Below are 14,306 nucleotides of genomic sequence, written 5' to 3'. Positions count from 1 at the left end.
GCCCTATTTCACTTTCTTCCTCAGCTCTATACGGACTTTGAATCTATTCATGAAGTTTCAACTCCATTGAGGTTGCCTAGGATATCGCAAAGAGAAGTGAGGGGGGATCCAGCCTTACAAGGGTAACCGTGAAAGTGAAGATGTCCAGCGCATATCATGGAAATGCTATCAGCTCACCAGGACTCAGCGACAATGTGACAGCTGCCAGTAATTCAGGAGTGGACTTTACATCAATCGGCACGTATATCGCTCCTTGGATAGAGCACCTGATATACTAATTGCAATATAGAAAGACATCAAAGTAGACTTTCTCGAATGGTCTCTGGAGTTGATCATGAGGATGCGAAAAGACGGTATGATCTTGAGGCGAGGGACAATCATGTGTCTCTTCCACATTCATCTGCATCCAGCGTCTTGGGCACGCGCAAAAATGTAATACATTGGGAAGAGGACGATCCAGATAATCCATATAATTGGTCTTCCGTACGTCATATCTTTCGCTGGGGAAAGTCAATGGGTATTCAGTAGATCATAATAAAGGATTCGACTAATTCAAAATTGTAGGGGTGGAAATGTTATATTGTTCTTGTTGGAATGCTTGTTGTGATCAACAGTACCATGGGTTCTTCTCTGCCTTCGAACGCGATTCCATTCATCGCTCCGCACTTCCACATAACATCAGAATCTGCGGAAATCTTACCAATATCGATGTATCTCCTTGGATATGTGCTTGGGCCTTTAGTATTTTGTCCACTATCAGAACAATTCGGACGAAGAACGATCATGCTGGCAACCTTTTTCTGCTATACTGCCTTTACATTAGGTTGTGCCTTAACACCAACGTGGGGTGGACTCTTAGCATTTCGTATTCTGGCAGGTATCAATGCAAGTAGTCCTATATCCGTCAGTGGAGGTATCTATGCAGATATATACAAGGATCCAGTAACAAGAGGGAGAGCCATGGCGGTTTTCACTGCAGGCACTTGTGTAGGTCCTCTAGTGGCTCCAATAATTTCGGGCTTTATATCTCCTGTTCTTGGCTGGCGTTGGACTTTCTGGATTGGCTTGATTGTTGCTGGTGCATCTTGGGTCCCTCTTGTATTTCTTCCAGAAACCTACGGCCCAGTTCTACTTCTCAAACGCGCAAAACAGTTGCGAAAAGAAACAGGCGATCCCAAAATAATCGCGCCGATCGAATTGGAAAAGCAAGACCTAAAACAAATGATGACTGTGACACTCACTCGACCTATTCGCATGCTTTTCTTCGAGCTCATCGTCTTAGCCGCTTGCACCTACCTCGCGCTGGCATATGGAATATTCTATATGTACTTTGAAGCTTATCCAATTATATTCGAAGGAATATATGGTCAATCGTCTGGCGTGTCCGGGCTTATGTTCCTGCCCATTGGTGGTGGTGCGATTTTAGCTATCATCGTATTTCTCTGGTGGGATACATTTTTGCGCAAAGCTCAAGTATCTAAGAAAGCCTGGGCGCAAAAAGAAGAATCTCGGCGGCTACCACTTGCGATTTTGGGGGGGCCACTCTACGTTATCTCGCTTTTCTGGTTAGGCTGGACATCCCGCGCCTCTATTCCTTTCTACGTTCCAATGTTGGCCGGCATACCATTTGGAATGGGTTTTATATTGATTTTCATTGCTCTACTCAACTACTTGACGGATGCTTATGAGGTCTTCGCCGCGAGCGCCATGGCTGCATCGAGCTGCTGTAGAAGCTTAGCTGGAGCGGTGTTGCCGTTTGCAGCGAAGCCCATGTATACAAAACTGGGTGTGCCATGGGCAAGCAGCCTGCTTGCATTCCTGAGCCTATTAATGTGCGGTATTCCGGTATTATTTACATGGAAGGGCGATCGTATCAGGGAAAGAAGCGTATTCTGTCAGGAGCTTAAAGAACGAAAGATTAAAGAGTTGGAGCAGTTGCAAAGAGACAAATTGATGAAAGAGCATCGCCCAAATGCGGAGATCACGGAGAAAGTTTAAGAGTAAAAAATCTGATGTCTATTCTGGGGAGTTTTGGCATGAGAAATGGCTTGATGAACGATCCTAATGAGTACATATGACAGCTACTTTGAACTTGAACGTGAAAAAAATCTATAACATACGGCGTTACCACACTATGTATTTGAATTCTTTCTGGATACCATCATAGAGCATTTTTCCAACAACTTGTTCATCTCTCTTATTTGCAGTGTCATTAGGATCTTCGCATTTAATTCTTTCAGCAGGTTGGTAGATCCAACCATCCCTGTTCTCAATCTTTACTTCTGTCACATTAAAAACACGTTGCACGAGTAATATATATCTGGCTAATTGGAGCATTTATTAATCTTCGATACTACGAACTGTTGATACCGTTGAACATCTGCGCAACCGAAAGTACGCATAAATCACTTGAAATGAATCTTGTATACTACGCTCGAGCTCCAGAGCCTTGACACAATATCTGATCAACAATTCAGAGATGGGCTTTTCTGCTGCGGGATGGAATGATCACGATCTTTGCCGATGATTCCCGCTCGGCTCATATCCCCAACTCCAGGCGGCGCAATTTCACTCGCGCTTTCAGTCTTTTCTATGAACATCTTGGGGCGTCTCCAGGATCGAATTTCTAGTTCAAGATACACAAGTCAAGAAATACAATAATATTAAAGTTGATCAGAATGATTTTTCTAAATGGCACTTCAGCCATGCATGGTACAGCTTTTTCACAAAAGTAAGATCTTACCTTTCTTTCATCTTAATTCGTTGTGTGGCTTGGTACATTCCAGTGGATGTTGTTAATGACCCACTAGCCTCAATGGTTCATTCGAAACAACACTCAACATGAATCTCTATATCTTTCTCAATATAAAGCATCATGGTTAGCAGACTTCGTGATCAGTGGGTATGTGTCGCCTCTTTCGATGCGGATCCGGACATCGCAGGTCCTGGGGTAAGTAGCCCAATGAATTTCCATGACATTTTTTCTTCCTGACGAGTTTCACAGGTTATGACAAGTTTCTTGGTCACCGCGTGGGTCACCTATTTTGTGGCATGTATCCAATTATATTGTGTCGTGTCATCTCGATTCCGTCTCAAACTTCTTTCTTCTGTGTCGGGAACCACGGCTGAACATATTGGCAAATACACAATCAGGCTAGCGAGACTTTCCATCCCATCATCTATCGAACGGAATATCCCAAGACTCATGATTAAAGGCCTTCATCTCAGCCTCTATGCCATACGATGTTCGTTAGCTATGTTTCTAAGCCTCTTTCGCAATTCTCAACCGCGACTTCAGTTATTCTCTCAAATGGCTTTAAATCGGTTGTGTGATCTTCAGCTTGTCACAAGAACCGCTATAATCATTGTAGGTATAGCTGAGTTTCACCACATGTCATTCTATCACCAATCTCTCATTACAAGCTATTGGCTGCTCACACTGAATTCATTTTGGGCAGCTAGAGCTGGATACCTCAACTCGGAACACTATGGTCGTGACAAGAGCTTTTATTTCTGGACGCGCTGGGTCTTCGTACTTTTTAGTGATCTGCTTTCAATTTACTACCAAATAGTTACCACACTGGAGGCCGAAAACCACTGGGACTCTGAAGAAAGTGGTCGTTGTTATCTTTCCCACGAACCATCACCAACTAATGCGCAGTATTTCTGGATTGTGGGAATTTCTTTCGAAGTTGTGTATATGTTATTGTATTCCGTGCAACAACTTGTAGAGTCCTTATCTCACAAGTGGCAATGGTTGAAAGGCTTAGTAAACTTCATCGCAGATACCTCGAATGATGTATCGAATGGAGGCCAGCAACGCGCTTTGGATTTTTGGTCGGCGGTGAAATTGCGCACCTATCGTTGGCCAATACTCTTGTGTATCTAATTACAAGTTGTAGAAACTATAAGCTACATGGTCTGGCATATACTTTGGCGGATTCTGGCACTATGGGCTTGGGGAGACAACGGGTCGGTACTGATAGTTATTGGTTATTGTTGGTATCAACTTGGTTGATAAGTGTAAGTATTTAGTTCTATGGTGGTTGTATTGTTTTTGATCATTATTATCTATGGGAAGCTAGTACTTAATATAGGGAAGCGCTAGCGCGACGCTAGCTAATACAGTGCCCTTTTTGACCACATGATCGATGTCCCGACAGTTATATTGGGCTAACAGCATGGAATACTTTCGACGTTATTGACACAAAATTGTCTAATCGAAGCTTGATAATCGGAGATGAAGACACTTGGGGTTTTGGGCAAATTTTGCCACTTGGTTTGCTCGCTCTTATATGTTTAGATTTGCTTGACATCCTCAACAGTGAGTAGTCTCTGTTCTTCCCAATACTTTTGTTCAGAATTTGACCAGTTGTAGAAGCATATAAGCATCAAATCACAGCTATGGTGCCGGATCTGCAGGTTCAGAAAGTAGAATTGTCTGTTGTGGGCACAAGAAACGAATATTTGACTTGAGTTCATTTCAAGCTCAAGCGTACTCCCTTTGATCACACATTCTGTTCACAAACTCCGACGCTCAATTCAGCATTCGTGAAGCATTTCCATAAGCTAATGATTGCCCTAGGATGTCCAAAGTTGCACTTAGATAAGCCTAGAGAGTCGTTGAGTAGTTTGCTTTTGCAAAAATTGTCCAGAAGTTTCTTCCCGGTTTCAGATTTCTAGATCCTCATGGTCTGAGCTATTGATTATTATTTCAAGATTCAAAGATATTGATTTGACATTACATCAATCCTAGGTGATAAACGGGTGTAACAACCCATTCATGCTTGTGTGGCCTAGGTTGAATGGCAGTCTAGCGACATTCGTATGCTATTACGCGTAAATATTACGGGCTAGCCGAAGCAACTTATTGACATCAAGGTTCATCTATGATACCTCATCGTGTTTGAGACCAATTGGACTGCATAAAGCGTTGAACAGAAATCGAACTCAATTCCGCAGCATGTTTTCAACTGCTTTCAAGGAAACCCTCGTCATAAAAGTGCCTCATAAATTATCTAGAGTGCGTAATCAGTAGTAGGAAGTGCTTTTTAAAGTCATATTGAATGACGAAGTATTATCCGAGGTTCAACCAGGAGTCCTCCAGTATATCCTCTGTTGATTTGATACGGTGCTTTATTTGAATAGCCCAACTATGACACTAATTTTAGTCGTTGGAACAGTGGTACCGAAATCTCCTGACACAAGGAGAAAGCGAGACGGAAAATTCGGCGGAGAGAAGAGAAGAGATAATCTGAATGGCTTCATATCGAAGAGAGGTACCTTTCTGGGCTGAGCAAAGAAGATCTCTTGATTTTTTCAATGCTGGGATAATTGTTGTTGGGTAAGGAGATGCCTTGTGGATGAATGGTGCACTTTTGATCAGGAAGATTTGAGTGGCTTACCTTTGGGTTGATCAATCACATATGTGCCATTAAGACTTAGAAAGTCAACGACTCAACATTGTTTAGAACATTTGGCTTTACTACAAAAGCAGTATCGCTGACCCTTTTCGCGAATTTCACGTAAGATTGAGTCGAAAAGAGTACTCATGTCAGCAATAATAAGAACGAGTTCGACTGCTTCTGATCAATCCAGAAATCAAAGATACGTACACAAAATTTTCGGCTGCTGAGCGGTAACATGGAGACAGAGACAAGTAACAGATGAAAAAAAACCTCTGTGCTCATTGATGATTTCAAAATTGGATACAAATCCTTCCAATTTCCAAAAAAAAACCAATACTTCAAATGGCATCAACAATAGCGGGGAACAATTCTTTTAGATCTTTCTGGGGCTCAAATGGTTTACCGCCCAAGCTTCCCCCTATATTACCTGCCTTAACTGAGGAAAGTTTATGCCACTCCCAATCTCTCGCATTCATGTCATTTTCAGAGTTCTCTCCCTCCTCGACTGGTGGTATGAGGGAAGAAGGATACTCGGGAGGTGCTAGTCGTTTCATGAGGGAATCACCAGCAGGGCGGGAAAAGTAACCAACTACATAGCGGGTCATAGATGACTGATCGCCTGGGGGAGAGGTGACACGATGCATAGCTGAGCGAAGAATCCCACCAGTCCATTCAACCATTGCATCGCCAAGGTTGACTATACAGGTTGATGGCCGAGGTTTAATATGAGTCCAAGAAGACTCAAGATGAGGATCTGAATGATGAGAATTGACTAATTATTAAAGCGAAACTTTGAAATTTTGATTTGGAGTTACGCACCCGCGTCATCGTCAAGAATCTGGAGACCTCCAGTTGCACTAAAAAGAAGGGTTAGTGCAGTGATATCGGTATATCCCATCATGGCAGTACGGCGATCATCGGCTGGCTATCGATGATTAGCATCGTTTCGAGATACGATTCCAGGATGATACACGTGGAATAATGGAGACATAGGAGATTTCGAACTTACCTGAGGCTCATACTTCAGCATGCGTAAAACACTGCCGCTTGGCTTCGTCATCGAATGTAACTGTGCGAAAGTACCCAGTGGAAGCTTCAGATGTTTTTCCAAATGTCCGAGAATGATATTTACAATCTCGTTGGCCTGTTCAATATATGTCTTTAATTGCGGGCGACAACGTTCGATACAGCCCGGGTTGGCAAGGGGCTCAGAAGCTCCAGTTATGTCATCGTGACTGATTCCGTAGAGCTCGACTCGATCTCCGACTTTGCCAATCTTGTGATAACCCAAGGGCTTGTAGCTAAACATGATAAAAGACCAAATTAGTCGAGACTTCCGTAGGGCTGAAAGACCGTGCAAACTTTGAATAAGAAGTGATTAATTATGAAGGCAGAGGTACCGAAATAGAGAAATTGGAGGATTGTAGGCATATTCATCAAGCTCCAACTTAGAGAGTGCATATAATTCTGCATTCAAGTCGAACGTTTTCTCGGTATCCTTGAGAAATTGATCACCAAACAAACACCCAGTAAAATCAAGCTGGAAGCTAAGGCATTGAGAATTAGTAATTTGTCGCGAATAACTCTTTTTAGGAAAAGCACAAACGTTGTTCGATAAGAGGTAATGAAAATTTGATAGATAGACCAAATAATCAATGCGTGCAATCAACTTGAGTGCAATCAGACAATATAATTTGAATTTCTTACCAAATCATATAATGCATTTGATTGCAAAGACTTTTCGTGGGGACAAGTTGAAAGATATTCGGAGGACTGGAAAGAAGGATTTGCTATTACTTACAAGCCTATATGACGACTGGCTTCGAAAAGAGCACGGGACTCGTGTCCATCATTGGCTGCAAGCTTAGCGAAGGATAAAATGAGCAAATCTGCCACTGGGATATTGGAGGGAAATGGGGGATATTTGTTAAAGTAGGTGGGAGTAGACATTCCGAAGCAACTAACATGAGACGATGTGAATATGTGCAGAGAAGCGAGGATTAGGGGTTTAATTGTTAGATATATATACCAATAGTAGCCTTAGGGTTTTATATTCCTTGGCAAGCTTTTTAAGTAGGTGCGGGAAGTTATATTTGCGAAAAATATAACTCAGTTCCTATAGCCTTGAATTCTGTTGTGCTTTTAATCAAGTAATAAAGAAAATATTTTTCTTTTTCATCTATTCTTCAAGGAACGAAACAAAAACTTCTCATGTTGGATCCCGATGAAATTACACTGGTATATGGCTGTTGCAAAAAGCTTACAATCAGTATTGGGCGAAGTCAACCTTTGGTAGCTGTGATGCTTGAGTCACAGTTTCTGATCAAAATGTTACTTTATGAGGAGTTCCTTTGACAGAAATACCATTCTCCCACACAAATCTGCCAAGTATCTTTCGCGTGGAAGCGTTTTTCTCTGGGATGTATTTTTCTCGACTCTCTTTCATGATCAGGGGTTGAACAATAGCTTCTTGGTAATCCATCAATGAAATAGTCTGGGGTATTCATTTCCTTTTCAAGCAAGAAAATAAGACTACGGGATTGGTTTAAACCAAAAGTTTGAAGCCGATAGTATTTTCAAAATCTTGGACATGGATTCTTACATCAGATTGCAATCCATGACTTGGAAAACAATGCTAACGGCAAAGGTTGGGCACAATAAAACTAGACACGTTGTTTAAATATATGACTGAACTCGACAATTCGATGGAATTTCAGGTACGATCGTTCCAAAGTTCTAAGTTTATTCTACTACTAGGTTGAAATTGATCGATCATCATTCTTCTGTAATTCGCTACTCTCTTTGATGGCCACGCGCCTTCACTTAATCTTACTGGCTAGCTTTTGCCGTTCCCTATCGGGACTGCCAAAGACGAAATCGGTACAACGCTTGCTTTTTAAATCTACACGAATGAGCGTGAAATGACGTTTAGTCAGTCACACGAAACCAAAGATGGCTGTCCGCCGTGAAAGCAGAAAGAACAAAGCTATAAAACAATTAACCAGATCGCAGGATGTACGCACTTGTGCAGATGTTCTTCTGTATCGATTAACCCGATCGCATAACTATTGTCAATATCTTCAGATATGGATGTAGGAAATTAATCGAAGAATTTTCATGGGTTTGTTGTTGTCAAATGAAAGCAAGGTCATTTCTAGGAAACTCTTGTGCCAAGGTGCAAGTCGAATTGTGATGGCCGCCGTGGCTTGGAAGTTCTACATCCTTGAGGGACTTACCGCTCCGACCACTGCTAGCAAATGACGGCAAGTGCTAGAAAATAATATCATCGCCCGACCCGAGACTGACCCCGAGAAAATATTGAAAGTGGTCAGAAGACGGTGATAAATTTTCTGCGTTTTTGAAGTTTCTTATTGTTGGACTGATAATACAGACATGGCGGTTTAACATTGATTGCTAAGATCCAATGGAACGCAACTTCAACAGTACTCCTATTGAGTGGTATAGATAAAAGTTCAAGATAATTGGATACGTGTGGGACAGGCGGGACGAATCTTTAGTCGAATGAAACACTGGAATGAAAGCATGAGGCCAGAACAGTAAAATTTTGATCGATATGGTCTGGTGAATAGTTTTCTCCATCAAATCAAATGTAATACGACGAAATATTACTTTCAAAATTTCAAGAACCATGGGTAACTACAAAAGGAGATACGGAATTGCTTTTGAAAAGATACGGTGCAGTTTCGCAGATGGCACTTGCCTCTGAGCCATGAAGATCCTTTACCTTTGGAGAAGTGTTCGTCTTATTTTTGGGCAGGACTGAGAATATAAGGGAAGGAGCTGCACTCTTCTCATCATGAAGCTACAAGTTCAGTATTGTCATACAAACCCAGGGTATCTTGATGACTCCCAATAACTCCCAATGTGACTACCACCAATCGTTATATAGCATCGACCAAGTGATCGCAGTATAATCAACGCAGTTCTGGCTCAGACATGAACCCAGGCTCACTCAAACCACTTAGGTCCGGCATCTTGTGTCCACCCATTCTGGCCTGCGTAAAATCCTTCCAGAATTGATCGTCATTACTTACATCTCCGCGCTTCAAATCATCGTCAGGCCCTCCAAATTCGTTCGGATCGATCGAAGAGCATGTGTCATCCTCCTCCTCGTCGAGATATGATGGCGGAGGAGATTCATGACGTTCGTCGTGAGAATATATCTTCAGTCCACGAACATGTGTATCCTTGCCATTCTGGTGGTTCTCCAACACCTTTACTTGTATAATGAATGCACGTAGTGTTTTTCCATCTGAACCTCCTCCTACGTGATCAAGGTTGACATCAATCCAACCTTTCGGTTGAACAAACGAGAGTTCAGAAAACGGAATTAGATCGTGGTAGCCTGTGCCTCCAAGCAATTGGATACGTGTTGGAGTGTAAGATTCATCGGCTTCGAAATCAAGGAATATTCGAATGGCTCGAATCTTTGCGAATTTGGCAAAATGAATGTTAAGGTAATGAGGCTGGGGTCCATCGGATCTGTAGGTGGGATATGTCAGTAAATGTGCAAGTATATTACCGAGTAGCGAGGAGAAGTAGAGACGCGAAAGTATGCAATTCCTTACTGCCAGAACAAATTTGTGTCATCGTCCCGGAGTGCAAGAACTCCACAACCAGGTTTACTACTAGAAACAGTCCAGCTAGCTAAGTTTCCGATTTCTTTCAGCCCGAGAGCGGCAGGGTCGAATAATGGTGTATTATCCATGGTAGCTAGATGAGGTGATAAGTTAGATCGATTACACATAATGGGTGGTGAAGTTGTGCATTGATATTCGGAGCGGGAATCAAAATACAATCGAAATGTTATGCTGTGAGATGTACTGGTGCAGTTTGACCGGTTGGAGGTGAAAGAGTGCGAAGTGAGAGCTGATATCTTCAAGTACAAGAGGTTCTGGTTCTGATTGTAGCTACGACTTCGGTTGCGAGTGCGTTTACTCTTTCCTCTCATTGTGTTGGAAATGTGTGCGGAAAGGGGAAAGCGGGAAAAATAAAATTATTAAAGCGAACCTTCAACTGCAACATCTTCCAAACCTATATCCTCGTCCAGGTTTTCTAAATCTTCGATGCCAGGATCACCTTCAGATTCGTCTTCGCCTTCATCTTCTCCTTCACTTAGATCCTCTGTGCCTGTGGTTGAATCGAAATCATCTTGTGTATCTCCACCTAATGATAACATACCCTGAGTGGGAGTAATAACATTATGTTGATCAAATGGGTTGGTCGTAGGTCTTCTCCTAGTATTATTATCAATTCCAAAATGCTCTTGATAATTGACAGTAGGAGTATGGGACGGAGGCATTATTAACAAATCGGCAAGGTTGTCATCAATGTTGAATTACGAAGTCATTGATTCAAAGCGAGGCTCTAGCAAACCAATGAACAAATGCACATGCTCGAGACATGTAAGGTTATTTTGCGTAATTTATCTTCACACCGCTTACTATTTATGGACACCGCCCCCGTTCCTGTCAAGCCACATTGAATGTATCACGTGTCTGTTTTTCATTTTCCCTTCCATCCCGAGGTCCTTCTGAGCATCTCGCATTGCCACAAATCTCTATTCACTATTTTGATTTTTTAGTTGGAGGTCTTTAAAAGGGGTCATCCCGATCAAACCCAGAATTTTAATTCGAACTTGAGAAGTCCAGCATTATTTTAGTTTTTTGAAAACTAGCTGTTTGTCCCAAAAAGATGCTTTTCAATCCCGTCAGGAAACAAGATTTCAGAATTTCAATAATCCGATACGCGAGCTTTCAATGAAGCCTCTCACTGCCTCCATCAAGATGAGACTATCTAACCTAACTCCTAAGCATAATAAATATTGGCACTTTACACATGCCATCAGATGATCAACAATAAATCGTTTGAATTGCAACAAGCTTAATCTTCAAAAGAACTACAAGTAATCATGCCTCCTTTTACACTTCTCCTCAACCGAACCGAACCCACGATTCCAATATAACCGAGTTCAGGAACGCACGTCGAATAGGTTTCACAGTTTGTGCGTTGGGATTAGGTTCAGAATGTTGAATACTAGCATAAAACGTCTAGGCAATCCTCATGCATTTGAAATATGTGATGACTTTTCAATAGTCACCTCTTTCCTTACTTCAGATATCAAATACCCATACCTAGTCCTCTCGTCCCATCTCACACTAAAAATAAATTCCTACTCTAGAGAACTCGAACTAGTGTCACAATAGAGCCACTTGGTACGCTATTATACCTCCTAAGATCATTGCACAGCTTGAGAATCCTAACAGCCTGTGTGCATCCGGAGATACATTATCTTCATTCAAGTGCCGGAGCCAAAAGTTTTGCCCAGATTGTTCGTCGCCTCCGTCCACCGGGTTCCAGATTGCAACATTCAAACTATCCTTCACTGTCTCGACATTACTCATATCGATCTAGTTAAGTTTGATAGACCAAAGAGGCAGTGATCATAGTATCCGAACAAACCCCGACAACTTATTCATTTTGTCAAATGATCATTGGATGGAGAAGTGGGAATATGGCAAGTAAAGTTTCGACTGCCGCAAAATCGGGGACCTGGAATCTTTTTAAATGACGTTGACTTGTATTGAAAGATGCGGTACTCGAGTAGATATTTATACCCAAGTGAAGTACTCGTTCGTGTGGTTTACAAAATCAGATAGTAATTTTCTCCTCTTCACATTAATACCTTCCTCTCATTTCCATATCCACAAAACCCCACACCATTGTGAGGACTTCACAGCCTTAACGTAGGAAGAGCTACCTAGTATTTTTTTCCAGTCTCGGAATATTTAACTGATAATCAATCGGTAATGCCTACTATTGTACCTGGTCTTAAAAAGTAAGTATACGAATATTCTTTCATCATAGCCCATATATAAAAGTTTTCTTCCATTCAGTCAATTGTTCCACGTAGGAGAATGTCATGGCTAATTTAAATCTCAGACTCAAAGAACGTCGAGCTCACGCCAAAGAGCTTCGAGGTCAATCGAATGAATTGCACAGATGTTATCAAGATATGAAAGCCGTAGACGATCGATATAATAAACCCCAGACGTATCATGTGGATCAATTCACACATACGAACGGAAATGCAGACAAATTACAAAATCTGCGTGCTACAATACCACGGGAAATAGAAATAAGGCCGTCAAGTGACTCATCAGCACGCTCATGAAGAAAACTGGATCGCAATATGGACGTGATGGTCTCGGTGATTCTATAAGAAACGAGTCAATTTCGAGAGAAAGGAACATCTCTGGACTGGGAGCCACGGATCGTTAGACGAATTAGGAGAATCCCGGTTCCCTCATTTACGAAGAGGTCGAGTCGAATTTTAAATTATTTATGGTTGCGTCAAGGTGATACGATGGGCATTTATACAGCATTGTCACTCCCTTGGTGTTGGATCTGGAGTTTACGGCTATCATTGCAGCGATTGGTGATTGGAGCAGGAGGAATTTTGACAAAGTGTAGTCCACAAACTCTCTCTGTGTGTAGGACAATTTGTATATTATATCGTTATCGAAAAATCATCTTTCAGAATCAAGTAAGCTGCCAGCAGCCTATGTTTATGCCCCTTTTCCTTTTGTCTCCCGATGCTATCCGACGAGTACTCGAGATTTCCTCAAGTCATTGGTATCATACAAAGCCTCCAATCCGCAATAAAACGCCATGCAATGCATTTCGATCGTCAAGTAGAAGACAGACCCTTTTATCTGTGTAACATATGTCGATAACAATCCAGTCGATTTTTCCCCAGACGAATTCTAGCACTTCAAACCGCACACATCCAGAGGTGATTGTCGCCCATTAATCCCTTCATCTTCGCGGTTGTGTCCGCCATCCCTAACGTCACGTCGTCTTGTGCTTGCTGTTGTCTTGTCTTTTCCATATCTTTATTCTTAATCTCGATCAACAACTCGCTCTGATATTGCCATCTAAGAACATTCCATTGGGCCGGTACATTCTTGGGTATCTTGTTCTCTTTCAAAATCGCAGGTTTACTGTAAAAATACCTGGTCAGTTCAACTTGTTCTTCTTTCTACTTCTAGCTCAATTCATGTTCGAGTGTGAGGAACCAGAGGGGCATTGGGGGGGTATGATACTAACTTCAATTCTTCCTCATTAGCCCAGCGGTTTGTGAACCTTCCAAGAGAGAACCTGGCAAACTTCGCGATATGCGGGGTGAAAGTATGTACAACCATGGCTTCGTCTGTTTCTTGACGTCTTGACGGATATGGTTAGTTGCGAGAGGGGTTTGGTTGATTTATCTATGACAAGAGGGACAGAGTAGATCAGGAAAAGCAAGACAGCGCAGCGCGCTCCGGATGAGTGATTTACTCTGCTAACAACTAAGTATGCTGACGAAACTACGGAATTAAATGATACAAAGGAAAGAAACGAAAGGAATGGATGTGTAGGGACAAAGGATACATAAATACTACCTCCACAGGTCACTACCGGCCGTCTACTCCACAGAAGCTATCTGCCCTACCGAGATTCATCTTAAACCGATCAATTTCACCAACGAAGCAGTTATGCAGTTATGCAGTGGAGCAAGGAGAACGATTCACAAGTTCAACCACGCTCCAACAAGCCCAAAACATAGTGGAGAAAAAGGGCTGACACTAGTCGCATCACATTCGGTAGGTCCAACCTAGAATACCAACAATTGTTCTTTGGCTCCACTCTGCCTCTGGGCGGTATTTTTGGGGCGGTTCCCAGCGGGATTGGACCCGAAAAGATATGATCCATAATTCGACCGAAGCCGCAATTCGCTCCACGCTGATAGTCAAACACGCCAAAGTCATGCTTTTCCAACCATCCTGCTCTTTTCTGATTCGTGGCAGAGATCTGGACCGCCGTGATCTTCAGTTC

At 42.2% G+C, this 14,306-nt stretch overlaps 6 protein-coding genes across 6 annotated transcripts; 3 read left to right on the top strand and 3 right to left on the bottom strand.

Annotated features, from left to right (window-relative positions):
• Positions 1-140: 140 nt before the first annotated feature.
• Positions 141-1,998, top strand: EAE97_012154 (uncharacterized protein; the record flags this gene model as incomplete). The annotated part of the gene is made up of 3 exons (XM_038882668.1): positions 141-237; positions 290-483; positions 565-1,998. 3 exons carry the CDS (start codon positions 141-143, stop codon positions 1,996-1,998), a joined length of 1,725 nt encoding a protein of 574 aa, XP_038726495.1.
• Positions 1,999-2,370: 372 nt separating this feature from the next.
• On the top strand, positions 2,371-4,476 carry EAE97_012153 (uncharacterized protein; the record flags this gene model as incomplete). Its single annotated transcript, XM_038882667.1, has 5 exons — positions 2,371-2,731; positions 2,811-2,950; positions 3,005-3,879; positions 4,227-4,324; positions 4,373-4,476. Exons 2-5 carry the CDS (start codon positions 2,876-2,878, stop codon positions 4,474-4,476), a joined length of 1,152 nt encoding a protein of 383 aa, XP_038726494.1. The 5' UTR covers positions 2,371-2,731; positions 2,811-2,875.
• A 1,270-nt stretch (positions 4,477-5,746) lies between these two features.
• EAE97_012152 (uncharacterized protein) lies at positions 5,747-7,358 on the bottom strand (the record flags this gene model as incomplete). Its single annotated transcript, XM_038882666.1, has 5 exons — positions 5,747-6,162; positions 6,228-6,333; positions 6,418-6,709; positions 6,809-6,955; positions 7,210-7,358. 5 exons carry the CDS (start codon positions 7,356-7,358, stop codon positions 5,747-5,749), a joined length of 1,110 nt encoding a protein of 369 aa, XP_038726493.1.
• A 1,985-nt stretch (positions 7,359-9,343) lies between these two features.
• Positions 9,344-10,731, bottom strand: EAE97_012151 (uncharacterized protein; the record flags this gene model as incomplete). Its single annotated transcript, XM_038882665.1, has 3 exons — positions 9,344-9,911; positions 9,998-10,142; positions 10,440-10,731. The coding sequence occupies 3 exons, from the start codon at positions 10,729-10,731 to the stop codon at positions 9,344-9,346; spliced, it is 1,005 nt and encodes a 334-aa protein (XP_038726492.1).
• A 232-nt stretch (positions 10,732-10,963) lies between these two features.
• Positions 10,964-12,603, top strand: EAE97_012150 (uncharacterized protein; the record flags this gene model as incomplete). Its single annotated transcript, XM_038882664.1, has 2 exons — positions 10,964-12,267; positions 12,372-12,603. Exons 1-2 carry the CDS (start codon positions 12,239-12,241, stop codon positions 12,601-12,603), a joined length of 261 nt encoding a protein of 86 aa, XP_038726491.1. The 5' UTR covers positions 10,964-12,238.
• Positions 12,604-13,203: 600 nt separating this feature from the next.
• On the bottom strand, positions 13,204-13,633 carry EAE97_012149 (uncharacterized protein; the record flags this gene model as incomplete). The annotated part of the gene is made up of 2 exons (XM_038882663.1): positions 13,204-13,432; positions 13,539-13,633. The coding sequence occupies 2 exons, from the start codon at positions 13,631-13,633 to the stop codon at positions 13,204-13,206; spliced, it is 324 nt and encodes a 107-aa protein (XP_038726490.1).
• Between the last annotated feature and the right edge of the window lie 673 nt (positions 13,634-14,306).

The sequence above is a fragment of the Botrytis byssoidea genome (genome assembly GCF_014898295.1).
Source record: "Botrytis byssoidea strain MUCL 94 chromosome Unknown BBYS_053, whole genome shotgun sequence".
Classification (NCBI taxonomy): Eukaryota; Fungi; Ascomycota; class Leotiomycetes; order Helotiales; family Sclerotiniaceae; genus Botrytis; species Botrytis byssoidea.
The sequence above is the reverse complement of the archived record's forward strand: the minus strand, read 5'-3'. Positions and strand labels throughout refer to the sequence as shown.